This window comes from Vicugna pacos, chromosome 18 (genome assembly GCF_048564905.1).
Source record: "Vicugna pacos chromosome 18, VicPac4, whole genome shotgun sequence".
In the NCBI taxonomy this organism is placed as follows: Eukaryota; Metazoa; Chordata; class Mammalia; order Artiodactyla; family Camelidae; genus Vicugna; species Vicugna pacos.
Genome location: NC_133004.1, coordinates 45,742,403 through 45,769,808, shown reverse-complemented (window position 1 = coordinate 45,769,808; position 27,406 = coordinate 45,742,403). Strand labels below are relative to the sequence as shown.

Genomic DNA, 27,406 nt, shown 5'->3' with positions numbered 1-27,406 from the left:
TATCAGTAAACAAAGGATGCTGCGGCCATCAAGTCATCAGCCGATACCGCCACCCCTGACAGTGAGCAGAGGGAACTCAGGATGCAGACAAGCAGGCAGCCTGGTCTCTGCAGCTTCCCCTAACGGTGCCCCCGAGGGGACTCAGGCTGGGAGAGAACAGGACACTGGCCCTAGACAGCTAGGTGCACATCAAAGGAATGATATCATTGAGCCCAGACTTTTGCACCTTCCCATACGTGGAAAAGTGCTAGCTTCCTTAACTTGCAACACCCAGTTTTCTTTCATTAATGGTAATCCTTTGATGTTCCGACTACCTGGCCTTTGTTGCAAAAACTCATATATCCTGGCTTCTACCTTGCCACTTTGGAACAGTCCCTCAGAGCCATCTGAGAGACTGTCATCCCAGGCTTGAGTCCCTAAAAACGTACGCCGAATAAAACATAACTGTCAACTTTTAGGCTGTGTATTTTATTTCAGTCTACATATTAATCAGCTGACCGACCTGTCACCTCCCACCCGATGGCAGAACTGGAATGTGAGCAGCATCTTTGCATCTCCCTGAGCCCTCCTGCCCTTGCCAAGCTGGGATGCCTGCCGGCAAGGGGCAGCCTCTGTCCAGGGAAATGGAGGGTGTGGAAAGAGGTCACTGCTTTGAGAGGTTAGCTGGGAAGGGGCTCCCTGCAGGGGTAAGGGTATGGGTGTGGTTTTTGCTTTTAAAACAGGACAGGCCTGACGGTGGTTCATGCTAAAGCAGGCACCCAGCGGAAAGGAGGGTTTGGTAAACGGTCAGTTTGTTGTCTCCTTTCTAGAGTAGAGGCCCAGCTGTGACTGAATGGAGACGTGGCTTTCCATCGGAAGGAACCACGTAAAACTTCATTGACTGAAGGAGTTGTGCAGACAGGCAGTGGAGACGGTTGCACAAAACGTGAATGTACTTAATGCCCCTGAATGGTACACTTAAAAATGGTTAAGATGTCAAATTTTATGCTATGTGTATTTGACCACCACTTAAAAGAACCACTGACAGTAAGAACAACGGCGCATCCGGCATCTTAGCGCTTTACACGCACCCTCTCATGTGGGTCTCACCAGCTCCCTGCAGGGCGAAGTCACGACCCCACTGATGGACTCAGAGACAGACACCTCAGAGAGGTTCAGTCACTTGCCCAAGGCCACACAGCGAGCCCCAGGGCCCGGCATCAAGAAGGGTCCTCTGCAGGCAGGGAGCTCGTGAACAGGCGGGGTAGACAGCAGGCGCTGCGTAAATGCTGGTCGCGGGACCCGACCGCTGCGCCAGCCGCGGGCGCCGACAGCACAGGATTGGCTGCCGGGAAGGGGGCGGGGCTCCCGGCGGCCGGGGGCGGGGTCGCCCCGGGACGTAAATACGGCGCCACATGGCACTGGCTGGGGAGGCCCGGGGCGGTCGGAGGGCGCAGGCGCGGTGAGGGGGGCGCGACTCGGCGTCCTTGGCCCCTCCGCCGGCCGCGACGTCTCGCGAGAAGGGGAGCGGGAGGCGGGGCGCCGGCGCCGGGGGCGGGGCCAGCGGAGGGGCGGTCTCGGGAGGGTCCGCGGGTCGCGAGGCGGCTGCGGCGGCGGCAGCGCGAGGTGAGCTGAGGGGAGCGCCAGGTGAGGCGAGGGGCGCGCCAGGTGAGGCGAGGGGCGCGGGGCGAGGTGCGGGGCGTGGGGCGTGGGGCGAAGGGAGGCGCGGGGTGGGGTCCCGGCGGCCCCCGGCGGGTCCTGCCCCCTCAGCCGCCGCGACAGGTCCGGCGTGGCCCCGGGCCGAGCCCCCGCGCCGCCGCTGTGTGACCTTGGCCCGGCTCGCGCCGTCTCTGAGCCCCAGGGCTGGCGGCGTGTGGGAGCCCGGACGGGGCGTGGGGCGCCCGCCGCGCCGCCCGTCCTCGGGGAGGCTCGGGGCTGTGGTCGGCTCCGCCGTCGGGGCCGGTCCCCGCCGCCTCTGGCCGCCCTGCGTCGGCCCTGCAGGCGGGCCGGCGGGGGTCCTCCCCGCACGCTTGTCGGCCCCGCGCTCCCCGCTCCGGCTGGTCGCGAGCGTGGAGGGAGAAGCAGGCGCGCCCGTGGGCGGACGGCCCGGGCGCACGCGCCCCTCCGCCAGCGCCTCGCACGGGGAGCCCCCGCCCGGTGCCCGGCCTCCGAGGCCGCGGGCATCCCCGTCTGCTGACCGCAGACCCGCGGGCGCAGGCGGGTCCTGGAAGAGTGCCGCTCGCACGAACCTCTGCTCCAGAAGCAGCGAAAGGAAGCTATGCGTTGGTCGCTAACAGTGGGGCTTAATCTTCCATTTGGGCTCCTGGCCACCAGGACATCACAGGCGGACCGTTGGCTCGAGCCGAGGTTCCGTCTGGCGCGGAGCACAACAAGCCGCAGTGTTTCCGTGATTATTGAATTATTTATTTTATAATTCGACGCCAGAGTGGGGGGACTCAGGAGACCCGGGATGAAGGAGAATGTGGGTTGTGGGCAGAACGGTGGCAAGCGCCTCTTTAGGGGTGCTGTCCCCTGAGGTGTGGGCCCAGTGGGAGAGGCTGGGAGAAGGCGCAGCTGGTCCCCACCTGCCCCCAAACCGGGACACAGTTCAGCCCTTCTCTGTCAGCATCTGGTGTTGAGGATGTGAGGCAGGGCCGGTGTCTGGGTGACAAAGGAGATACTAGGAAAACAAATGTTTTAATTGGAGTATAATTGACAACTGTGTAAATTTTAAGGTGTACAAAGAGTTGATTTGATACCCTTACATATTGCAACGTGATTACCGCGGTGGTGTCAGCTAACACCTAGGAAATTGTTATGTGAGCATTTAGAGAGCGCCTGCGTGGAACTGCATGGATGTTTGCTTTCCTTGCCAGTTGGTTTGTAAGACTTTGGGCGGGTGTCTTCTGGCCAGCAACACTGCTCTCCATTACTCAGTGTGCACCTACTTAATCAACTCCGCAAACACCGAGCCTCGCGTCATTTGTAATATGCCAGGTTGGGCTGCATGCTGGTGACATGGTTCGCCTGGCTATAATACCGTGTGATTGGTGCTGTCAGCTAGACGTTTACGAAGTGTGAAGAAGGAGGGAGCAGCTAAACTTGTTTCTTGGTGTTGGAGAAGTTTTCCACAGTGGAGACAACATATGAACTGGGAGAACGTTCCAGGTGAAGGCCTCCAGGTGTGCGGAGATGGGAACGTGAATGAGACATTTGGGGGTGGGGAGCAGTGAGTCCTTGTATTCCTTGTGGGATGGGGTTTGAGGATTGTAATGGAAGCTAAGGCTGGACAGAGGTTTCTGACTGAAGGGCCTTGAATGCTCTGCCCCGGAGTCTGGACTTTTATCCTGTTGGTGAGGCGTGGTCAGGGTTTTGGGTGGGATGTGAAAGATGTGTTTGAGAGAAGTAGCACTAGTGAGAGCGGAGGACAGATCCAGAGATGGGAGTTGGTGACGGAGCCGGGTGCAGTTGCAGGGGGCACGGGCCAGGACAGTGGCGGAGGGTGGAGAAGGGCGTCAGGTAGAAACAAGCAGGAGAACCCACAGTGCAGGGGCACTCACTCTGTGGGCTGGTCAGAGGAAACGGAGGAAGGCAGAAGGAAGTGGGATTTCTCACTTGGGTGCTGAGGACAGGGCTGGTACCTGAGAGAAGGGGTGTGGGAGTGGCTTTGGAGAAGGAACGGGCTAAAACACATTTGACTTTCAGACTTGTAGGATTTGCAGTACATGTGGGCCATCCTGGATGAGATGTGCTTTTAGAGAGAAAGTGAGTCCTGGCACGGAATTGTGGGGAATACCAGCAGGAAAGGGGGCCGTGGCGGAAGAGAGCGTGCTGGCTGACAGTGGACACGCAGTCGTGGTGGTTACTGCACGTTCACCAAGGCTGGTGGGTGATTCTCTTCTAGAAGGATCTCAAGGTTGAAGCGCCGTTCCTGGATGAGAGACTGGTTATTGAGAATACTGAAACAGATGCTGCTAGTTTGTAATGGCTTTAAAACTCACATCTTCAGTTTCAATTTTTAGGTTGTTTTCTTTCTCTTTTTCTTCAGAAAGCAGTGGTTGCTCTGTGGCAGCAGCTAGGGCTGGTGGTTCTCCAGTCATTTGCCAACAGATGTCCTTAATGATAACTGACTCGGTAACTCAGTACTTCCTGTAGTTAACCATCCTGTAGGTGACGGTTTCTGTCACTGTTTAGAGCATTTTTAAGTATGTCAGAGAGGAGTAGGAAACGCTGGGCATAGCTGACTGGGGAAGGGGGTGCACCACTCTGCAGAACACAACAGGGTGAAGTGAATGGAGCGTGCCTGGCTCCCAGGACACTACCAGCTGGCACTTTCCCCTCCAGGCAGGAGAATGGAAGAATCTTTGGGGAAAATGAGTAGCCTGGGAAAGGACCTAAAAATAGTGACAGTCAGAGGCCCCAGGTAAGGGGGCCCAGCTGGGTAATCCGCTAATGAAGCTCATAATTAATAACCCCTTTCTACGGTCCAGAGCTTCCAAATTCTTTTAATCCCCCATCCCTTAAATAGGAACAGACAACCAAGGACATGTGGAGATAGGAACCATAACACACACTTGGAAGCAATAGAGAGTAAGCAGGAAGAAAACTTAAAAAGCATCCTGTCGTTAATACACACATGGAGAGAAGAGAAAAATTGCAAGCAAGAGACCAAAGCAGGATGCTTAAATACATAAACAAACAAACAAACAAACAAATAGAGGAACATTTAGCAAAAAACCAAGAAGAGAACTCATAGATATAAACAATACAATGGAAGAAATTAAAAAAAAAAAAACACCTCTGGGTGAATAAGTTGAGAACTCAGTAAATAGAACAGAAAGGCACAGAGATAGAAAATGAGAGAAAAAAGAACATTAAAGGATCAGATTAGACAACTGACAGCAGGATAATAAGAGTTTCAGTAAGAAAGAAAATGGGATAAAATCATCCACAAAATGATATAAGGTAATTTCCTAGAACCAAAACTTTCTGCATTGAAGGGGCCCACTGAGTGACTAGCACTGTGGATGAGATCACAGGTTTCCTTCACTCCCCTTCTGTTCAGTAAGCGATTTGGACATTTCGAGTGTAGGGGCAGGTTTGGGTAGTGAGGGATGCTGAGTGTCTCCCAGTGACTAGTGAGAGTTTTGGAAGCAAGGGATTTATTTGGAAGCGCATCTGAGGAAATCGGTTCCAGAATTTGGATAATGAGAGTTCAGATGTAGAGAGACAAGGTGCACCCTTTCCAAGGCACGTTGCTGTGAAATTTCAGAACTCTGGGACAGAGAACTTGTGCTAGCTTCTAGAGAAAGAAGAAAAGCGGGCCACCAACAGTCTTTCACAGGGTGAAGCAGAACGGCTCGGGGACCCATCCACAGCAGCCTCGGAAGCTAGGAGATGCGAGAGCTTTGCTTTCAGAATTCTGAAGGAAAATATTTTCCACCTTTAATTCTAAACTCAGGCAATGGAGGATAGAATAAAGATATTTTCAGGCATACTCCGCAAATTTTGTCTCTCATGTATTTTTAGGAAGTGACTGGCAGGCACACTCTTCCTCAGTGAGGTGGTGAGTCTGGAGGGACCGAGCTAGAGGAGACAGGATTGTCCTCAGAGGAGAGGTGAGAGGAAGCTGCTGGATGAGGTGAAGAGGCTTGGACGCCAGCCAGGGCAGGCACCCGTCGTGGAGAGCTGGTGAGAAGGTTCCTCAAAGAGATGGGGGGGGGATGAAATTGACAGGGTACCTGATGTGCTGGAACATCTGGAGGGGAGATTTAGGCATTTGGCAGGGTTGGGGCTGGATTAGTGGTAAGTACATAGAAAACAAAGCAATGAAAACACAATACTGTTACCTAGTTCTAGCGAAAATAAGCCGTTGTACAGGAAAAAAAATAATTACAGTGCTTGAGAGGCTCAGCTGTGGATAGCCTCTGCTCGATGATGATAATTTACGTAAACATCGAATATTGCTCTGATTGAAATGATGATATGCCTGTCTGGAGGAGGCGTGGGGCTAAGCAGGGCATGGTTGTTTGAAGGACCGAGGGGAGGAAAGAGAGACTGCGTTTCTGCCTACTGCCTGCCACCGTATTGGGAAGTGGATAGGCGATGCCCAAGGGGAACCAATGGTTATCGCCCAAGGCTGTTACTTAGAGGCAGGTGGAGACACCACAAGGTTCAGCTAAAAAGAACTAGGAAGGTTGGAGGCAGGTGATGAAAGGCAGGAACTGGGGGCTGTGTTTGTAATAAACTCCTGGGACGATTTAGTCCTTGGACGTGTACACATAACGTGGATCAAAATAAAGACAAAGCAGTAGGCTTCCAACTCCACTGAAGGAGAGGCCAGACTGTCACCACCAGGCATCACTCACCAGGCCCTCCTGCTCGCCGGGGAGAGTTGACCTGTTCTCATTTCCTGTGCATTATTGTCATTGTTCTCTGTGTCCTGTCCTTGGCTGTGGTCTCACACCAGAGATTTGGTGCTTTCTTTAGTTTTTTTTTTTTTTTAATTTGTTACGAAATGATTTTTAAAACATAGCCAAAAGTAGAGGGTGTTATGAACTCTTGTCACCCAGTTTCAGAAATTATGAAATCAGGGTCAGCTGTGTTTATCTGTTTTTGTGAGCATAACAACTTCTTTTTTTTTCAAACTGCAGCACCTTTGTTCACAGTATAGGCTTCACAAAGAGATAGGTTGTCACTTCCTGCCGGGGATCATGAGCTCTCTAGGACACCCTCTGCCTCTCCATTGCATAACAACTCTTTATTGTGTACCTACTGTATGCTAAGCACTGTTTGTAGCCTTGAGGCTGCAGCTGTGCAGCTGTGACAAACTGTGAGGGGTCAAGTACTTCCCTTCTAATGTTTATACTCTAGTGCAGATAGACCATGAGCAAATAAACTGGTGAATATGTGATACTGGAGGTGATGACAAATGACAGAGAAGAAGCAGGTGGGAGGGCGGACTTGCAGGGTGAGGCGTCCTCAGGGGAGACCTCACTAATGAGGCGAACTTTGAACAGAGATCAGAAGGAAGTGCCGAATTGAGCCACAGGATTCCCGGTGTGAGCAGTCCACCCAGATGCAGATGAACATGGGCCAGACAGTGGGAGTCTGGCTGGTGCAGGTGATGAACAAGAAGGGGGACTTTGTGGCTAGAGTGGGGCCAGTGATGAGGAGGGGAAGGGGAAGGGATGAGCGTGTGGGATCCCAGTCACGAAGGGCCAATGTAAGGACTGGAAATGGGAAGCCATTGGACTCCAGTGATTGGAGGGTTTTGAGCAGAGCTGTGACGTGATCTGACTTTTAGCAGAATAAGCATAGCTGCTAGGTTTAAAGTGGATTATATGGTCTTGAGAGCAGAGGCAGGGAGACCAGGTCAGAGGCTGTTGCAGTAATGCAGGTGGGAGCTGTCGATGGGTTAGACTAGGGTTGAGGGTAGAGGAGGTGGGGCAGGTTCTTAAACTAATCTTGGTGAAATTTATCATCATTATTTTCCCTTGAAATAATTTCTTTGAGTCGACTTAACTCTGGGAAATGAGTTATTATTTGGATTCCAGCGTCAGTTACCATGCAACAAATATTTGCATCTTGTGAGGAATATAGAAGATACAGTAGATGTGGTCCCTGTCTTCTAGGAAGCTGAAATCTAGTTTGGGAACGTGGGACTGGTGTGCCTGCCCTAATATCCTGTCTGCTTGTGAGACGCTGGCTGGGGCTTCGAGACCAGGGACTCAGAGACCAGTGTGAGCGGATACCCATCTGTGCTGTGGGCCAACTCTGTGGGAAGTTACTTTACTTCAAAGGCCAAGTTTGGGCTCAGTTTTCGTTGAGGTCTTCAGGAACATACATCAACCTTTCATTCTCATCAGTGTGACCATTTATTACTTATTTTTTTATTTGGATGCACTGTCAGATTTACTTCTCAGGGTTAACTGAATACAAATGGAGTAATTTTATAAGCAAATAAACCCCAGTGCTGGTGGCACAAGTGAAAATCTGCCTTGCAGCGGGGGTTTTAATCCAGCACCAAAGCATCAGTTGCAGGGCTGGGCGACACAGGGTGCAGAGAGTGAGTGTTGAGACCACTGATAAACTACAGATTTCTGTTGACTGCAGCGATGGGAGCCGCAGTGGATTATTTGCCTTCTATAGTGTTTGCAAAGCTGGAAAAAACATAGGTAGTTTCTGGTCTTTTTGCCAGTAGCATAAATAAATAAAACTTGAACATTCTTGGACTTCTTAATGAAGGTCATGTCACTTGATTTCATGCTCAGAAGTTGGTCATCTGGACAAGGAGAAGACATAAAGTTAATAAAAATCTGAGTGTCTAGAAAAAGCAACCAATTCTGCATTAAATATCTACTGGAGAGGCTGTTAGAGGGAAGTGGTTGGGAAGTTAAGCTCTCAAATCAGTTGTTCAGATGCCCGCCCTGATCCGTTGTAGCTGTGTATACTTGGGCAAGTTGCCCGACTGTTTTGCCCCAATTTTATCACAATTACTGAAGATTAAATAAATTAAGATATGCAAGGCTTTACAACAGCACTTTGGAAAACATATTAGCTCTTGTTATTATAAAATTATTTGGAAACATACATTATTCTTGGCGACAACTGGCCACTGGTAGAAAGCATGAGTGCTAATAAGAGTAACAAGTTGTATTTCTGTAATACAACATCTGAGAGTCTGGTGGAGCAGGAAGGTACATGAGGCCCTGGCGTGGTCCACAGAGCGTGCCTTGCTGTGTGTACAGCACTTAGCTGCTACTTTCTCACTTTCCTGCTCAGTAGCTCTGGTTTGCAGAGGGCTTTGATTGTTCTCGTTTTGTAGAGAAAGAACAGGCGCTCAGACTCAAAGTGATACCCCAGGCCACGCAGCAGAGGTTGGACTTGACCTCGGAATGCCTTTCTCCCTCTGATCTCTGGAAGTCCGTGCAGGACTTCAGTGCTGGTGTTTTTATCCTGTATTGTAGAAACCGGTGACAGCTGATTAGTTCATGGCATTCATGCTGAAGACAAAAGTTTTAGCTTCTGGAGGCTGACTTATGAGACTGCTCACATTTCTTTTTCTTGAAATCAAGCGTATTGAGGTGTAATTTACATGCAGTAAAAGGCCCTCATTTTTTAAAAATTGAAGTGTACTCGGTTTACAGTGTTGTGTCAATTTCTGGTGCACAGCACAATGCTTCAGTCATACATGAACATTCATACATTCGTTTTCATATTCTTTTTCACCGTAAACTACTACAAGGTACCGGATATAGTTCCCTGTGCTATACAGTATGAACTTGTTTTATCTGTTTTATATATACCAGTCAGTATCTGCAAATCTCAAACTCCAAGTTTATCCCTTCCCACCCCCTTCCCCTCTGGTAACCATAAGTTTGTTCTCTATGTCTGTGAGTCTGTTTCTGTTTTATATATAAATTCATTTGTCTTTTTTTTTTAGATTCCACATATCAGAATGCACGCATTTTAAGTGTAAGATTTAACAAATGTGGACAGAAATATCCACCTATGTGACTACCACTAAAACAGTATCAGAACATTCCCATCACCCAAATTTCCTCCTGCCTGTTTGCATTCTATGATTTCTGTCACCATTTTGCCTTTTAAAAAACTTCCTATGAATCAAATCATGTATGTACTCTTGTTTCCTGGGTTCTTACGTGTAGTGTAATATCCGTTGAGAGTCATCCGTGTTGTTGCATGTACTGATGTGTGACTCAGTGGTTCATTTTTTTTTATTGCTAGGTAGCTTTCCACTGAGTGAGTACACCGCAGTTTATTTGTCCACTTGTTTATGGACCTCTGGGTTGTTTTTTGGTTTGTTGCTATTTTAAATAAAGCCACAGTGAGCATTCTTGTACAGATCTTTGTGTGGACAATTATTTCATTCATGGATAGTGTCTTTTGTGTTGTTTCTAAAAGGCATCACCGTATGCAGCGCCACCTGGGTTCTCTCCTTTGTTACCGTCGAGGAGTATTATAGTTTTGCTTTTTACATTTGGATCTGTGATCCAGTTTTAGTTAATTTTTGTCAAGGGAGTAAGGTCTGTGCCTAGATTTTTTTTTTTTAATTTTGGGTGTAGGTAATTAGGTTTATTTATTTATTAATGGAAGTACTGGGGATCGAACCCAGGGCTTTGTGCATGCTAAGCAGGCACTCTGCCCAGCTGTACCCTCCTCTGCTAGATTCTTTTTTTTTACTGTCTGAGTGTCCAGTTGTTCCAATACCATTTATTGAAGTGACAGACTGTCTTTACTCCATTGTATTTTTTTTGCTCCTTTGTTAAAAATCAGTTGACTATATTTATGTGGATCTACTTCTGGGCTCTCTGTTCTGTTCCACTGATCTGTTTTTCTTTTCTTTGCCAATGCCATGCCATCTTGATTACTGTAGCTTTATATAAGTCTTGAAGTCGGGTAGCATCAGTCTTCCAACTTGGTTCTCCTTCAGTATTGTGTTGGCTCTTCTAGGTCTTTTGCCTCTATGTATAAACTTCAGAAACAGTTTGTTGCTATCCACAAAATAACTTGCTGGGATTTTGATTGGATTAATCTGTGGATTAAGTTGGGAAGAATTGACATCTTGACAATATTGAGTCTTCCTGTCCTAGAGCACTTTGAACGTGGAATCTCGACATTTATTTAGTTATTCTTTGATTTCATCCATCAGAACATTGTAGTTTTCCTCATAAAGATCTTATGCATATTTTGTAGATTCATATCTAAGTGTTTCATTTTAGGGGGCACTTATAAAAGGAGTTGTGTTTTTAATTTCAAATTCCACTTGCTCATTGCTGATATATAGGAAAGTGGTTGACTTTTGTGTATTAACCTTGTATCCTGCAAACTTGCTGTAACTTGAGCCCTTAAAATTTTATATTTGAAAAATGATTGATAATCTAAGATGCGTATATCATATTTTGATGGTCTGTTTGATTGGCCTTTATTACATAGAATCCCTAAAGCTGTTTTGTAGAACACCTACTTTTATGGATCTTACAGAACCTTCCACGAGATGAAAAATCTGCTTGATATTTTGTATTAACAATCTTTTCTAACTTTTTGAAAGTCTCAGCATTAAAAAAAATCAGGTCTGTAATGCAGAAAAGTTGGTAACAGCTTTATTCATAATAGCCAAAAAAGGGAAGTAACCACGAAGTTCATCATTTGGTAAATGGGTAAACGTGTGTTGGTATATCCATACAGTGGAATGCTGCTCAGCAGTAAAAAAGGGACTTACTACTGCCACAGGCCACAACATGGACAGACCTCAAAAGCGTCTTGCTCAGTGAAGGAAGCCAAACACAAGAGCCTACTTCCTGTATAATTCCATTCATGTGACATTCTAGAAAAGGCAGAACTGTAGGACAGAAAACAAATTGGTACCTGCCTGGAGCTGGGTGTTGGTGGAGGATGAGGGAAATGTTCTGTATCTTAATTATAGTATACATTTGCCCCAACTCATCCAGCTGTGCAGTTAAAAAGAGTTTTATTGTGTACAAATCACTCCTCAATAAACCTGATTTTAAAAGAAATAAAAAGAGGTGTCAGAGTGATTTAATCCATAAAGAACGGTCTTTGGAACAAACAGTGCTGGAATAGCAGGATATCTGTGTGAGGAAAAGCGTGGCTCTCAGCCTCTCCCGCCGGGAACAGTCACACTGGGTGGTGGCTGAGACTCTCCGCATCTAGCACACCTTTCCACGACGGCAAGTACCTTAGCTTCCACTTACTAATACTCACGATATAATTCTCACTGGTTTGCTCACTTGTGTCTATAATATGTGGTAAATACACACACACCAACAAACCCTGGTCCAAGTGACAAAGCAAATATACAGATATTAGCCAAGGTTCTCCAGAGAAACAGAACCCATTGGGGGTGTGTGTGTGGAGATGGGTTACGAGGAGTTGGCTCACGTGGTTGTGGAGGCGAGTTCACCCCGGGAGAGCTGGTGATAAGTAGTTCCAGTCTGAGCCTGAAGGCCTGAGAACCAGGGACTGATGGTGTCAGTTCCAGTACTGGTCCGAGTCTGAAGGCAAGAGACCGATGTCCTGGCTCAAAGATAGGCCAAGAGGAGAATTCCCTCCTTTTTGTTCTGTGTGGCTTTGCATGGATTGGGTGAGGCTCACCGGGGTTGGGGGGTGGGCACGGATGGAATCAAACGTTCCAGAAACAGCCTCACAGCCACGTCCAGAGTATGCAGTCAGATTTCTGGGTGGCCGAGTCTCAGCCCAGTTGACGCATAAAATTAACCAGGACAAACCACTGGACGTTTTCATCCTGTAGTTGTCAATTCTGCCATCAAATGTGGGAAATGCCCTTGTATGAGTTTTAATGTGCGTCCGGCCGCGTGGCCCTCTCTTCCAGATCAGGACGGTGGTGGATGCGTCAGGATGACGCATACTGGAGTGTGAGGGGGTCAGCCCTGCTGTCTGCCGCAGACCACCCCCTCTTCCCGGATCCTTGCCTGCTGTCAGTGTGAAGGCTCCTTCAGCCCCGTGGCCGCAGTGGGTGGCCAGCATAGGGTGCTTCCTCCTGGGGCTGCCAAGTCAGCCCCTGGCGTCATACCCTGCCGTGTGTGACAAGAAATATTTAACAGCCCCACCTTGAGCTGAGAAACAGCTCCCGTCTGCCCGGCCACAGTGTTTTGGTTTAAACCCAACCTAATTCTTCCATCAGTAGCGTTTCCAAGGGCCTTTGACAGAGCCCTTGTAGAAAACCAAGCCCCAGATGGTGAAGCTTCTGGGCAGACTCGCTGTCAGTCCTGCTGCTGGCGGCAGAAGCCGGAGACCGCGTGCTGCAGCCGGGGGTACCTCGTTCCCTCTAGGCAGGCTCTTCGTGCTCTGCTTCTTCAGAACTTGTAGGGCCTTATACGGGCTGCTTTTTTAAATAGTCAGAGATTTATGTTTGGAAATAATGCCCTTATTTTTTAATGAAAAATTTATGAGGTCAATGTCCTCTGCCGTGTTTTTGAAGCGGTCTTCATCCTCAGCCTGGCTTTCCTTGCCTGGCTGTCCCCACTGTGCTGCTCTCACCCCCAGAAGGCCGCTCAGTGTAACCCAGAGCATCTGGCTTGAAATGCCCGGGCACCTGGCCCAGAAATTCCTAGATGGCCCACCCCCATTTGCAAAGTAAAACTTGCTGCTGGCGATGCTGTCTGGTCGCCTTTACTCTCTTCTCTGCTCTGCTCCTTCTCTTCGTGGACTTTCCCTCCATGCATGTTTTAAAGTAGCCAGTCCTTGTCTCTCAGCGACTGCTCTCATAGGCCACTCGATACACTCAGCCCATCTTGTTTCCACCACTGCTGTTTTTGTGGCTTGTTTGGGGTTAGAAATGACAACACAAAGGACTGCCCTCGTTCCTTGATGTTAAAAATGAACTGTGGCCTCAGCCCTGTTGGGAGATGCCACCCCAGCTCGGGGTGTAGGCGCTCATCCCCTTGCTTCAGAAAGGCCTGGAAAGAGCTGCAGTGTGGCGGGGCTGTGCGTGGGACAGGGTTCCCAGGACCAGCGTCCCCGTTAAGTAACCAGACACAGGGTTTTGGCCATTCTCAGGGGAAGACCTGTCTTGTTTTTGTGTAATCCCCCATTGTAAAATTTTGAAACTTTAACTTTTGTTCGAGCAGCAAATGGCAGGTGAAGTCAGCCTGTGGGACTTCGGTGCAAGCCTGTGGCTTCAGCAGCAGGCTCCAAGTTTACCCTCTGTTACACTCCTCCACCATATTTAGGCCTTTTCTTATTTGTTTTTCACACACTGCATTGTGTATTTGCATTTTAAACTTTATTTATTCAACAATGCCTCTTGGAAATTCCTCCAAGTCCAATGTTACAGCTCTAGTTTTTTTCCTCTCCATTTTTTTTTTACTGTGGTAAAGTACACATAACATGAAATTCACCACCTTAACCGTTTTCAAGTGTGCAGTTCAGGACACTAAGCATACGCATATTGTCGTGCAACCATCACCACCACCCATCTCCAGAACTCATTTATCTCCCCAAACTGAGACTCTGTCCCCTTTAAACACTGAATCTCCATCCCCCTCTTCCAGCCCATGGCCCCCACCCCTCCGACGTTCTGTCTCTATGAATTTGACTCCTCCCGGGACCTCATGTAAGTGGAATCCTACAGCATTTGTCCTTTTGTGTCTGACTTATTTCACTGAGCATGGTGTCCTCAAGGTCCATCCATGTTGCAGCAGGTGTCAGTTTCCTTCCTTTCCGAGGCTGAGAGTGCTCCATGGTAGGGACGGACCACATTCTGTTTACCACTCACCCACCGACAGACATGGGTTGCTTCCACCTTTTGGCTGCTCTGAAAAGTGCTGTGAGCATGGGTTTGCAAATATCTCTTCCAGACCCTGCTTTCAGTTCCTGTGGGTATAGTCCCAGAAGTGGAATTGCTGGGTCATGTGCTAATTTTATACAGCGGTTCTATTTTTTTTGGCAGAACTTCTATACTGGCTTTCACAGTGGCCTTGCCATTTTACAGTCCGGTTAACAGCGCACAAGGGTGTCAGCTGCTCCACGTCTTCACCAGTGCTGCTGCTTTTCTGTTTGGGAATTTTTTTTAAACAGTAGCCATCCTGCTAGGTGTGAGGTGGTGTCTCCTTGTGGTCTCGGTTTGCAGCGCCCTGGGGAGCAGTGATGTTGAGCATCTTTTCATGTGCTGATCGGCCACTTGTGTCTTCTTCAGGGAAAGGGTGATCCAAGTCCTTTGCTCATTTTTGAATCAGGTTAATTTTTTTTCTTGTGTTTTAAGAGTTTTCTATATATTCTGATATTAACCCCTTGTTAAGTATATGATCTGCAGATATTTTCTCCCATCCTGTGAGAGCCTTTTTACTCTGTTGATAGTGCCTTTTGATACAAAAAAGTCTTGATTTGTATAAAGACCAGTTTGCCTGTTTTTCTGTTGTTGTTAACGCCTTTAATTCTTATCGCTGTGTATCTTTTTTAAAAGGAAAATAGTTTTTTCGGATAGTAAGAACAAGAAATGCTCGATATAAACAAAAATAAGCTTAAATACAGAAAACGATAAAGAAGTGGGTCAGACTCACCCAAATACCCACCATCCAGGGGTATTTACTGACACTTGGAGCTGGGTGGTGGTCGAGGCGCCCATGCGCAGCACACAGCCTGATCATGACCTGCTGGTTCTCCCTGCAGCTGTCCACAGGGAGAGGCTGCACAGGTCACACTGAGTGGTCTAGTTTGTTTGTTGTAAGTTAGGAATCTCAATATAAGTCAGTTAACTGACTCACTGTTAAAAAAAAAAAATAAAGCTGCAGTCCACTGTGCTGATGAGGAAAGGGCCCGGGGGGGACCTGCTGCTGGCCCGACCCAAACACGGGCTCCTGATTCCTCATCCAGAGGACTCAGCAGTGCCCGATCTTACTCAGGGTGGTCACTTACTAAGAACAAAACTTTAGACATTGAATCTATTAAAGACTAAAGGATTATAGTGTTTGGGGCTAATACACCAAACGAGGAAAAAATTAGAGTCCCTTTAATCTAATTAGGTGTCTTCTTATTCAGAGAAGACCACACTCAGGACAGCTAGCAGAGGAATGTCAAGTGAGGCTGCCCCGCCTCTGCCGGGGTACCGGCTGGGCTGGCGGGGCGTCCAGGGCTGGTTCCAGGCTGATGTCAGATCTGAGCAGGAACTCATTCCCGCTGTGAGCCTTGCTCTGTTCGCTGCCCTTTGCCTCCAGGACCAGAGATACAAGGACTAGAGATAAGAGGACCAGAGATATAAGGACCAGAGATACAAGGACCAGAGCCTTCGTATCTGTTGCATCAGAAAAGCCAGGAAAGCCTTGCTGTTTGTGGCTGTCGCAGAGGTCGGCGCCTGACCTTCTGAGGAAGCGTGATCCTGCCAGGCCCCCGCTGTTGACCTGATGGAGCTTTGAAGGAGGAGAAACTTGCATGTATGACTTCAGCCCCTGGGGAGGGCTGGGGAAACCTGGGTGTGTGTGCGTGTGCATGTGTAAGTGTGATCCTACCCAGATTACTGCATAAATACTTTTTACAACGGAATACCACTCGCGTACAGAAGGGAAGGAACTGTTGGTGTGTACAACCATGTGGACGAATCTCAGATTACACACTGAGTGATTCCATTTATAGAAAACTCTAGAAAATGCAAACTAATTTATAGTAACAGAAGATAGAGCAGCAGTTGCTAGAGGAGAGTGGGGCTGGGGGAGAGGATTGCAAGGGCCCCAGTGAGCTTTTGGGGGTGATGGAGATGTTCCCTGCCTGATGGTGGTGACGGCGTCTTGGATGCACGCGCACTCATCACACTGTACGTTACGTAAGCGCAGCTCATTGTGGGTCGGTTACACCTCAGCAAAGCTGCTTAGGAGAAAGAGTTACTCACCTTTAACAGTAAGAAGGCTGAGGGAGTGTGTGGGGGGCTTGACTTTTAGAGTCACACTTGAATTCAGATGCTGATCTGACACCCCTGGGCCTCAGTTTCCTCAGCTGGAGGAGGGTTACCTGTCCTCCCTGGGAGGGTGTGCAGAGGGCGTGCAGTAACGCACGTGTGTGAAGTGCTCGTCTTACTGCCTGACACATGGTGAGAGCACGTTAACTAGCAACTGCTATTAAAAAGATATCGTCTGTATGTATAAATTTTCCTAAAAATATGTGACCATGTCTTTTCCTCGCAATTAAACTGAAGTCGTATTAAGTTATTGTCAAGAGAGTCAGGGTTTTTACAGAGCGTTGTAGGCACTGGTGTTTGTTAATGTGCACACATTGCTTCTTGGCTGCGAAATACTTGAAGGTGTTCAGGTTACCAGGCCCAGAGCCCGTGTGTGTGGTGTTCGCACTGTGAACGTGACGGTGGCGGCCCTGGAGCTGTGGCCCTGCCTGTGTCCATAGACAGGGCTGTGACTCTGCGTCGTCTCCGCACTGTGTTAGCCTTGATCTTAAACCTGAACGCTGACCTCCTAAACCAGGTGACATTTTAAGTGACTCTCCCCTTTGCTGCTTTCTCAGCCTTCAGCAAACCTTTTTTTTTTTTTTTGGTATGGTTTCACCTTCATATTTAGAAACTATTCACCCTGTTACATCTTTGAGAAGGGATGGTCTTAAAAACTTTAATGACATGGGTATTTATGATCTAGCTTTAAAAGTAGGCTGTAAAATGGTGTGATTATAGCTGTTAAAGGGGAATTAAAAGCTGTTGCCATATTGCCTGTCTTTACTCCACTCACACCCACGACCCACTCGCAGGGATCCAGCTGGAGTAGAGCAGCAGGCGTGCAAGAGACGGCAGGGTATCTCACCTGGAATCCAGTAGTGTTTCATGATTTTTGTAATGTGCATATTGCCTTTATAGTGTGTAATAATCATGTACTAAACATAGAGTGTGTGATGAACACCCAGCTGTGTGACTCGTGCGCCGCCGGCCGCACTGAGCCGGTGATCGCCGCCCCCCAGGGCAGGGGTCACCAGGTTTCTTTGCTCTTCCTTTTCCCGTGAGGGCACGTTGAGAGCTCTGGGGGCTCAGGAAACACTACACAAAGGTGACGATGACCAGAGACTGTTCTTTCCTCTGTCGATGCTGGTTTTAGCCCCTTTCCTGTAAAAGTCCTCACCACCTTTTGCCTGCTGACCTCTTTACTGTGCGTATGTTTTACTTTCTCCATTTAAAAAAGTGAACTAAGAGTAAACAAAAGCCCCAGAGCTGGGTAGAGATTGTACCCAAGTTTTTCTGCCTGATAAACTTTTAGGTTCATTTAATGAGAATATGTTAGATACCAGGTACAGAGCTGAGTGCATATGAGAAATACGGTCTCAAAGAAGCGTCCCCTGGGAGACATCCAAGAGGGTGCGTGGCGCAGGCTCCCCTGAACACCCCAAGACGTGCTCTGTCTGTGCTCTGATGCCTGCGGTGACAGAGATCCTAGAACGGCTTAAAAAACAGCCCATTCTGCATTTTGGCCACATGATTATTTATAAATTTTATATTAAATATTAATATTTCATTACATATATTAAACTTTAATAATTTCCTTGGGCGCAGCCGAGTTTCTGAGTTTCACCTTCCGAAGCAGCTCCCTCTTGCACGGGACAGCCCTCCAGACAGTTGAAGCCTGGCACGCCCTGAACAGCCCCGCTGCTGCCGCTGCCCTCACCAGGGGCCGCAGCCGGGAGAAGCCTGGAGCCACCAGAAGCCCGCACCACTTGCTCTCGCTGTTTGGATTAAGTGTACGCAGAAAAGGGGTGTGGGGCGGGGTGAGGCGCTTCATCGTTTTTACAAACCGCCACGTGCTCTGCGCTTTACCTTCTTGTTACTGTGTTTTGCTTTGCCGTCCGCCTCTTGTTTCATCCTTGTACCCCTTCTTCACGAGGGTCTGTGTTCCCACCGGGCTGGGCAGCCACCTTTCAGCACAGTGATAGGGATCTCCTGTTCCTTTGGGCCTTCCTAAGCTGCGCGGGGTCCATCACACAGAGAAGGGCCCCCCCCCCCCCCGCCAGGCAGCCACACAAAGTCGACCTCATGCAGGGGCGGGGGAGGGAGAAGTGGGGACACTGGGCTGAGACTGCAGCAGGCACCGTTTCTTCAGGTCCGCAGGCTGCGGGAGGACCTTGGTCTTTAACGTGGCCTTTATTGCCTTCCAGCTTCCTCAGCGCACAGCGTCCAGGCTCTACATGAAGCTGACGTGAAAGGATCCAGGGGAAAGGCCCTGCGTCCAGGGACAGGATGACCAAAAGCCGGCTCTTCCGCCTGTGGCTGGTCTTGGGCTCTGTCTTCACCATCCTCCTGATCATCGTGTACTGGGACAGCGTGGGCACCGCCCACTTCTCCCTGCCCACCTCCTTCTCCAGGCCGCACCCGCTGGAGGCCCTCCCCACCGGCCGGGCAGACGAAAAGGAGTTCGCCTCCGATGTGGACGCGTTTCTGGAGAAGCTTCTCAGTGCTGGCGTGAAGCAGAGCGTCCTCCCCGGGAAGAGGGCGGAGCAGCCCCCACTGCTGGCCTCCAGCAGGCCCGCGCCCGGCAACATGGAGGAGAGCGTGCGGGGCTACGACTGGTCCAGCCACGGCGCCCCGCAGAGCCCGGACGTGGACGGGCGGCAGGCCGAGCGCAGGAGCGTGCTCAGGGAGCTCTGCGCCAACACCAGCTTCGTGTTCCCCACCAAGGAGCGCTCCTTCGATGACATCCCCAACTACGAGCTGAACCACCTCATCGTGGACGACCGGCATGGGGTCATCTACTGCTACGTGCCCAAGGCGGCCTGCACCAACTGGAAGCGCGTGATGATCGTCCTGAGCCAGAGCCTCTCGGACCGGGGCGTCCCCTACCGCGACCCCCTGGACATCCCCCGGGAGTACGTCCACAACTCCAGCACCCACCTGACTTTCAGCAAGTTCTGGCGTCGCTACGGGAAGTTCTCCCGCCACCTCATGAAGGTCAAGCTGAAGAAGTACACCAAGTTCCTGTTCGTGCGGGACCCCTTCGTGCGCCTCATCTCGGCCTTCCGCAGCAAGTTCGAGCTGGAGAACGAGGAGTTCTACCGCAAGTTCGCCGTCCCCATGCTGAGGATGTACTCCAACCACACCAGCCTGCCCGCCTCGGTCAGCGAGGCCTTCAGCGCGGGCCTCAAGGTGTCCTTCGCCAACTTCATCCAGTACCTGCTGGACCCCCACACCGAGAAGCTGGCGCCCTTCAATGAACACTGGCGGCAAGTGCACCGCCTCTGCCACCCCTGCCAGATAGACTACGACTTCGTGGGCAAGCTGGAGACGCTGGACCAGGACGCCGCCCAGCTGCTCCGGCTCCTCAAGGTGGACAAGCTGCTCCATTTCCCCCCGAGTTACCGGAACAGAACTGCCAGCAGCTGGGAGGAGGACTGGTTCTCCAAAATCCCCCTGGCCTGGAGGCAGCAGCTTTACAAACTCTACGAAGCAGATTTTGTGCTCTTTGGCTACCCCAAGCCTGAAAATCTACTTAGAGACTGAAGGCATTAGGAGAAAATCCCAAATACCAAAACCAGAACAAAGCGGAACAGACCACACGCTCATGCCTTTACTCTAAGCCTGAGCACAGGGCCTGTGTTCCCGCCGCCGTCTTCCTGAGCTCGGCGCGATGGGTTGCCACGTGTATTTTTTTACGGCTTCGTTTCCCTCCCGTTGTGACACGTCACAGAGTCCCACAGTGCTCCTGCTGGTGAGGCCACTGGGAGCGCCTGGAATTGACCATGCCCACGCCCTAGTTTGTAAAATAACCTATGATTTTGCAGTCTAGGTCCACTGCCTATGTTCATCGAGTGCTGTGTTAATATTGTTTTTTAAGATTAATATATTTCAGATATTTAATATGAAAAGTGGAGAAGGAAATGGTGGAGTAAAAGGTCACATCTGCCCCTTCTGCCTGCCCTGTGGTCATTCTGGTGGAGGGACGGACGGATGCTCACTGAGGGGCTCTGAGCGGCATCGGGGCCCACGCCGGGACCTCAGAGCCGCCGTTCAAGGAAGGGAGGGTTCGTGGTTGTCTTCAGCAAAAAGGAGGAACTTGAATTTCACATTAGGCCTTGCTGTATTTGTGCGGGGTTAGCAGACAAGCCCTTACAAGGTGAGAGCTCTCTTACTAGGTGACACGTGAGAAGGGAAGGCGACTGATAAGGGTTTCATATTTGAGATCAGGTGGAAGGTGAATCATGCGTCCTGGTCGCAGTCACAGAAGCTGGCTCTTAACTCCAGCCGTCCCTTTAACTTCTCACTCACGGGCACGAGGATTTGCAGTAACAGGGACGGTGAGGTGGAGGAGTGTCCCCAGAACGCACTCCCCGCATCAGCAAGGCCGGGCTCGGGTGTGGTCCTCCTCGCTGGCCCGGCTGGTGGGTTTAGCTCTGGGGATGCTCACTGTCGAGGACGTGACTCACCAGGATTGTCAGGTTCGGTGGCCTTGCCCTGGTGAAGGTGTCTGCTAGTCCAGGAGGGCTCTTCTTGAACATCTGGTTCAAACCCCCTGCAGGGTTTGCTGTGAGCCTGCAATTGGTGGTAAGTGTGTGGTGGTTCCCTGGTGTTTGGGCGTCACAGTAGACCACGTTCCTGAGGAGCTGGCAGTACACGCGGAAGTCCTCCCCTGGGCCTCCTGGGTGTGCGGCACCTCGGCTTTTCCCGGCCTCGAGGTGGGGCTGTGGATTGAGCCCAGGCCTTCAGCGCTCGCCTTGCAGACTCGGAGCTCCACGGTGGTAGAAACCACCCGTTCCTTTGGAAGCTTCCGTGCTTTCCGCAGGACAGTCGGCAGCAGAAACACACACTCGACGAGTCCAGTGTTGGAGTCGTTGTCTGAAGAGCCGTGGTCACTCTGGGGATCTGTGGGACACCTGTTCACTCATCAGTGGTCTGGGCCACCTCTTGGGCTGGGCTGTGGGTCCCCGTGTGGACAAGGTAGCTCTGCCTTGGGGGAGCTTGGTGGTCTTCTGGTGTGGGACGAGGGGAGCAGGCACCCTGATCCCAGCCCGGCAGGCCGAGTGCCCTGCGAACAGCACAGAGTGGGTGAGAGAAGAACGGGCTTCCTGAGGGAGACGGTGGCCGAGCTCGGCCTGAAGGGCACAGAAGGTTTTGAAGGTTGCGTGAAGTACATTCACAGTGTTGTGCAGCCGTCACCACCATCCGGCCTCCTAACCCTCCGTCTTGTCAAACTGAAGCTCTGTCCCCATGAAGCGCTTGCTCCCCATCCCCCTGCCCCGGGCCCCCACCCTCTACTTTCTGTCTCCATGAATCTGACTCCTCCAGGTCCTCATAAGTGGAATCAAACAGTATATGTCGTTTCGTATCAGGCTTATTTCACTGAACATCACGTCCTCAAGGCTCGTGCACATTGTAGCAGGTGTCAGTTTCTTTCCTTTCTAAGGCTGAATAATATTCCATTGTATGGATGCACCAAATTTTATTTGTTGATGGACACTTGGGTTGCTTTCACATTTTAGCTACTGTGAATAATTCTGCTAATGACATAAGTGTACAGATTCCTCCCTCAGACCCTGCTTTCAGTTCTTCTGGGTGTAGACCCAGGAGGGGGATTGCTGGATCGTATTGGACCTGGTGACATTTTATAAACTGAGTCAGTGAGGGAAGGCTTGCAGACCTTCTGGTGTTAGAGGAGAGCTGAGAGGAAGTCCTGGGACACCAGGCGATGCTTGGGGTTGTTTCAGACCCACGCGACATGTGGTGAATACACCGTGGAGTTCAGTGATGCATTGTCGTCTGGGGTAACTGTTACTCTTCAAGACAAGCCATGGTATTTAAAGTGAGTGATGTAGTGATTCTGAAGCACCTCTTCGGCCGCCATCGGCACAGCGGTGGCATCTGTCTCTGTTGGTCGTCTCTCCCTGAAGTGTGTTCATTTCAAGAATATTCAGACAAATGTCAAAACTCACTGGGGTGTGATCTCAGTGACGGCAGGGCCGTGCCTCCTTCCTTTCTTTATTCCTGGTTCTTCGCATAGTTGCCCTGTAGGTTAGTTTCTGTGGGTGTCGGGGTGTGTTTGCAGGGACGCTGAGGCCCAGGGGCTGTTGGAGAGGATGCCGGCTGCTTCGCACACCCACCCCAATTCCTGGGCCAGCGTCCCGGTCACGTCCTGGGCCGGGGGGAAGGAGGGTGACACAGGCTCCAGGAAGAGAGGAAGCCCTCACCTCCCCCTTTCTGTGGTGGCCTGACAGCTCATCCTCTTACTCTGCCGTTTCCCTGACTCCGGAATAGTGTCTTGTAGAGGAATTTGGCTCCGTATATTTTTCTGCTAGGATACTATAAAACTTTTTAAATTGATGTCATACAATTAAATAATTTAGCCAAACAATTGCATCAACTTAAAATTCTTTAACTCTGTTTTGCCTGTCTCCCAGTCCTCATCAGCACGTGCACCCACAGTCCTGATAATGCCATGGTCTGGGGTGCAGAACCCTCTCATCATCTCTGAGCCTCCGGGGCGCTGGGGGGGAGGATGCGGAAGAGAGCCGCCCACCACCTGAGGCTGCAGGGCCCGAACCTGTCCCGGACTTGGGCCTCCCACCCCCCGTGCGGTGCATTCTCACCTGGGTGCTTAGCACGGGTGTAGGGGGCGTGAGGTACTGTCGGTCCTCTTTCCTCTTAAAATGTGTGAGACGCTTTCTCACGCACTGATACGGCGTGTCCACTGTAGGGCTTCTGACGAATAGTTAGGTGGCGTTCTACTGTGTTGCTTTCATCATCTGTTTGGAAGGAATTTCCACTATCTGGAGAATTTCAGGTTTGTTTTTCGGCAAGGACTGGGGTCCCATTTCTCTCCCCAGTGCAGTTAGTGTGCTTCCATAGTCTGACTGGTGAAGGTGGGGCTTTAACCCTTCTCCCACTGACGGGCAGTCAGAGGGGCTGCCTGCTCGGCCCTCCCACTGCAGGCCCCCCGAGCTGGTCAGCAGGGGAGCACAGGGCTGGAAGGGGCAGGGCAGGTGCTGCCATCCTCGGGGTGTGACAGGAGCCTGAGCGGGGAAGGCCGGGCGTTCTGGGGACAGAGCAGAGCCGAAGCTTTGAGAAGCCTGGCCGTCCCAAGCGCCCCCTTGAAGCACACGGAGCCCACCGAGGTTTCCAGGGCAGTAGTCCTGGGTTTTATCAGTACCCAGTCTCTGCACTTAGACATGGGCAGTGGTCCCCACCACGGTTTAGTCTCCATCCCAGTCATCCGGTGCCTAGAGCAGGGCCTGGCCCACCGTGGGCACACGGTGACTGTTTATTGAATGAGCAAATGAGTGAGTGGGTGACGTCATTTGAGCCTCGTTCCGGCCGTGAGCCAGGAGGGCTGCTGTCACTCTCCCCGAGTGTCTAATAATTAGGGGGCCAAGGCTAGTGGGGGTCCAGTGACTGTCCCTTAGTGGGCTCCAGGCTTGCTGCCTCTGGCTCCTGGCACCTTGTAAGCGCTGTGTTGTCTGCGGGGCTCTTGAAGATAAGGTGCAGTACTTCTGGGAGTGTCAGGGGCTCACCTGATTTAGAGGCTAGTGATGTTTTTACGCCCTGCCTGCAGTCGCTCTCCCCTTCGACGGATGCTGTCGCTCCCCCTTTCCTCCCAGGGAGGGTGAGGATTGCTGTACCCCACCCTGGTCTCCCGCAGCCCTCTACTGACAGAAGCCTGTGTCCATCGGGCTGGCCAGGCCACCCTCTCTGTTCGCTGCCCCTCGAGAGGCCTTGCGGGCTGGAGCCCAGAGTGGAGGATGCAGGCTGGCCGGTCCGGCCCTGGCAGTGCAGGGAGCTCGTGGACGTCCAAGGCCCCATGGTGAAGTGTGCGTTCTGTGAATGTGCTGGTCCGATCCTTGGCCGGCACCTCTGCTGCCCTGGGCACAGATGTCAGCCGCCTCCGCTGCACCTTTGCGGGGCTTCTAGCTCAGCGCCAGCTGTCCTGGCCCTGTTTGTTGAACGTGACACCGACCGCATTCCCAGTGGCAGGACTTCGTGGCTGCACCAACATCCCCAGAGCCTTCTCCTTAAGTTTCTCTGGAAGGAAGCTCGGTGTCTGCTGGGACTTGCTCCTCAGTGTACGCTCTCCCCACTCGGACAAGAGAGCCACTCGGAGGGTCGGCTTGGGATGGGACGTCCTGCAAGGTAACAGGCTTCCAGATGCCTCACAGACCCGAGGGGGTCTGCTCGCCCAAGCGTGTTATACAGAGGTCATTACTGCCCATTTATTTATAAACTGTGCTTCCTTTTCTGCCCACCCTACACTCCAAAACCTAAAAATACAAACAGGTAGAACTTGGATAACATAGACATAATTCATCTAAAATGTTTAAAGCGTCTCCCAAAGGGAAAATTTGGAAGGTCTGCTGCCGGTAGACATCGGTTGTTTTTGCCGACACACATTTCTCCTTCTGGTCAAAGAGCCTGTCTCTCCCCCCAGCGCGCTCAGCCCACACCTGAGCCCTGGCGGGGCTCACAGCCCAACCTGGACCCACTGGTCCCAGTCACCTCAGCTGGAAGTCCAGGTAGGGGCTTTACCAGACGGATGGGACAGGAGCCGAGAGCCACGACCAGCTGGGCCGCTCCCAGAAGACCCAGAGCACACAGGGAGGGCACAGGGCTCCCAGGGAGGGCACAGGGCTGAGAGGAGGGCGGGGGGGTGTGCCAACTGACGCCGGAGCCACTTGCACTCCGCAGGCGTGGTGGGGCCGATCATTTCCGCTCGCTTAAGTTCATTTGAGCCGGATTTCTAACGTTTACATACGGGATCCTGACGCACTGTTAATCACCACCTTGGCATCTGACAAACCCGGGTGAAGGAGGGTCCGTTAGTGAAGAGAAACCACTGACCTGAGAGTGGCTCTCGTTCATACAGGTGTGAGCAGTTTCTCAGCACCCCAGAACCGAAGATGCTTGCGTACCCTGCCAAGACCCGGTGACGGGTGCAGAGGCCCCCCGCGGGGTAGCAGTTCCGACCCGCAGAGGGCGGTGGGACTGGGACGCTTCCCGCGGGAGTTCTTCCCCACGCATCACCCAGAGGGCAGCTAACGAGGGAGGCCCCTGATTTGAACCTTCTCTGTCTTTACCCTTGCGAGCTTCCAATGCAGCGGATGTCATTCTTTGTGCCTGCCTGGGATGATTCAAGCTGGCCGTCCTGGCCGCCATCTGGCGGGCATTTTCTCACGGTGCCGGCACCGTCATGCTGGCGGATGGGGCTTGTCCGTGATGAGTGAACGCGGACTGCATCTGCACTTGATGGATTTTGAGCGTTGGAGCGTGCAGGCCTGGTTGGAGGCTGGCAGGACTCAGCGTGTGGGCTGGGTCTGAAGAGGTGGGTCTGGAAAGTACAGCTGAGGTCTTTGGGAATTGCTTGACCAGAACTCAGAGGCTGGGCATCCAGCACTTTCCTGGTACTCGGGGGACTGGGCACGCTTCGGCTGGGTGCTGGTTTGAGTGGGAGGGGGCTGACCTTTGAAGGGAATGGGGCCCAGGGCTGGTGCCGGCCCTGCTGGTCAGCAGAGGCGCCTGGGGCAAAGGGCTCAGCACACTGGTCTGTGCGTCGACTCTCATACTCGAGGTTCCCTCCTTTCTGTGTGCGCTGATACATCACCACACCAGTAGAAGGTTCTCACAGTCGGAATTCACAAGGAGCCCACCACGGCTAGGGGCTCTGATGGGGCACGCCGTGCAGCAGAGGCCTGGGGGCCCTGCTGGGGTCTGTGTCTCCTTGTGGCTTTGTCTCGGGCAGGGGCCAACAGTGCGTCTTGTGCCTTCACCTCTGCAGGCCCAGGAGGAGCAGCAAGTGTGTGCCTAAGCCGCTCCGGAGCCTTGCCTGAGAAAAGGTGCAAGAAAAGCCCCACCTCTTCCCCCCCTGCGCCCCACCCAGATCGTCAGGTCGGCGAGCAGAGACCCGGTCCCACTCCCGGCTCCCGGCTCCCGGGCAGCGCTCTGCTGTTCATGTTCCAGGAGCTCCAAAGTGCAAGGGCTTGTGCTCGGCTGGTGCCCTGGCTTGGTCAGCAGGGCCCGGCTCAGACCAAGAATTCCCGCAGGCACGGGGTGGGGTGGGGAAGACCAGAGCGCGAAGGGAAGAGCATGTCGCGGCTGGGCCAGCACCCAGACCTTCCCAGGTGGGAGAGGCGACTGGCAGCTGTGGCCGGCACCCTCCCCTGGCCGCTGGGCTCTCCCAGTGCCGCAGGACCTGAGGCCACATCCAGGGAGCGGGCGGCGCCGGCAGGGACTTCCAGTCTCAGGGCTCCTGCCGGGGCTAGAGTTCACCTTTTAAGCAAATCTGGAGTAGGAATCTTTAAAATGCTCTTTCACCCAGTAAAATAATAATAATAATAAAGCTGGTTATTTTATCATTAGATGGCTGGCCATTCTGTTCAGGAGAATGAAAAAAGAAAGTTGACCTCGTGAATACATTTTCTTGGATGAGCTGGGTGTTGGTGATGGTTTCAATTGGTGTTAATTTCACATCTTTTAAAAATTGTGGTAAGATGCACATAGCATAAAATTTACCTTTTTAAAGCCATTTTTAAGTGTCCAGTTCAGAAGCATTAAATTCATATTCACATTGTTGTGCAGCCATCACCACCATCCACCTCCAGAACTCATTCATCTTCCCACACTGAGACTCTGCCCCCGGCCCCCTCCCCAGGCCCCAGCACCCTTCCTGCTACTTTGCGTCCTGAATCTGACTCCTCCAGGGACGCCATGTGAGCAGAGTCACCGTATTCGTCCTTCTGTGTCTCTTGTTTCACAGAGCATAATGCCCCAAGGCTCACCCATGCTGTGGCCTGTGTCAGAACCTCCTTCCTTTTTAAGGCTAAGTAATATTCCATTGTGTGGACGGACCGCACTGTGCCCGTTATTGGTTGATGGGCACTTGGGTGGCTCCCGCCTTTTGGCTGCTGTGAGTAATGCTGCCAGGAAGGTGGGTGTGCAGATACCTGCTTTCGGTTCTTTGGGGTACAGACC

At 51.4% G+C, this 27,406-nt stretch overlaps 1 protein-coding gene across 9 annotated transcripts; it reads left to right on the top strand.

Moving 5' to 3' along the window:
- The first annotated feature begins 1,519 nt into the window (after nt 1-1,519).
- On the top strand, nt 1,520-26,793 carry CHST12 (carbohydrate sulfotransferase 12). 9 transcript variants are annotated; one of them, XM_072943436.1, is made up of 4 exons: nt 1,545-1,626; nt 5,509-5,670; nt 18,020-18,204; nt 18,619-20,361. In XM_072943436.1, the coding sequence occupies exon 4, from the start codon at nt 18,701-18,703 to the stop codon at nt 19,955-19,957; it is 1,257 nt and encodes a 418-aa protein (XP_072799537.1). In that variant the 5' UTR covers nt 1,545-1,626; nt 5,509-5,670; nt 18,020-18,204; nt 18,619-18,700; the 3' UTR covers nt 19,958-20,361. The 9 variants fall into 9 exon arrangements, 8 of the variants coding, with proteins under 8 accessions (XP_072799534.1, XP_072799535.1, XP_072799537.1 ...); XM_072943435.1 differs by lacking the exon at nt 18,020-18,204; XM_072943439.1 differs by lacking the exon at nt 5,509-5,670 and having other exon boundaries at nt 1,551-1,626.
- Nucleotides 26,794-27,406: the final 613 nt, after the last annotated feature.

Coding starts and splice junctions, on each gene's coding strand:
- CHST12 (XM_072943433.1), top strand. CDS start 18,701: ATGACCAAAAGCCGGCTCTTCCGCCTGTGGCTGGTCTTGGGCTCTGTC.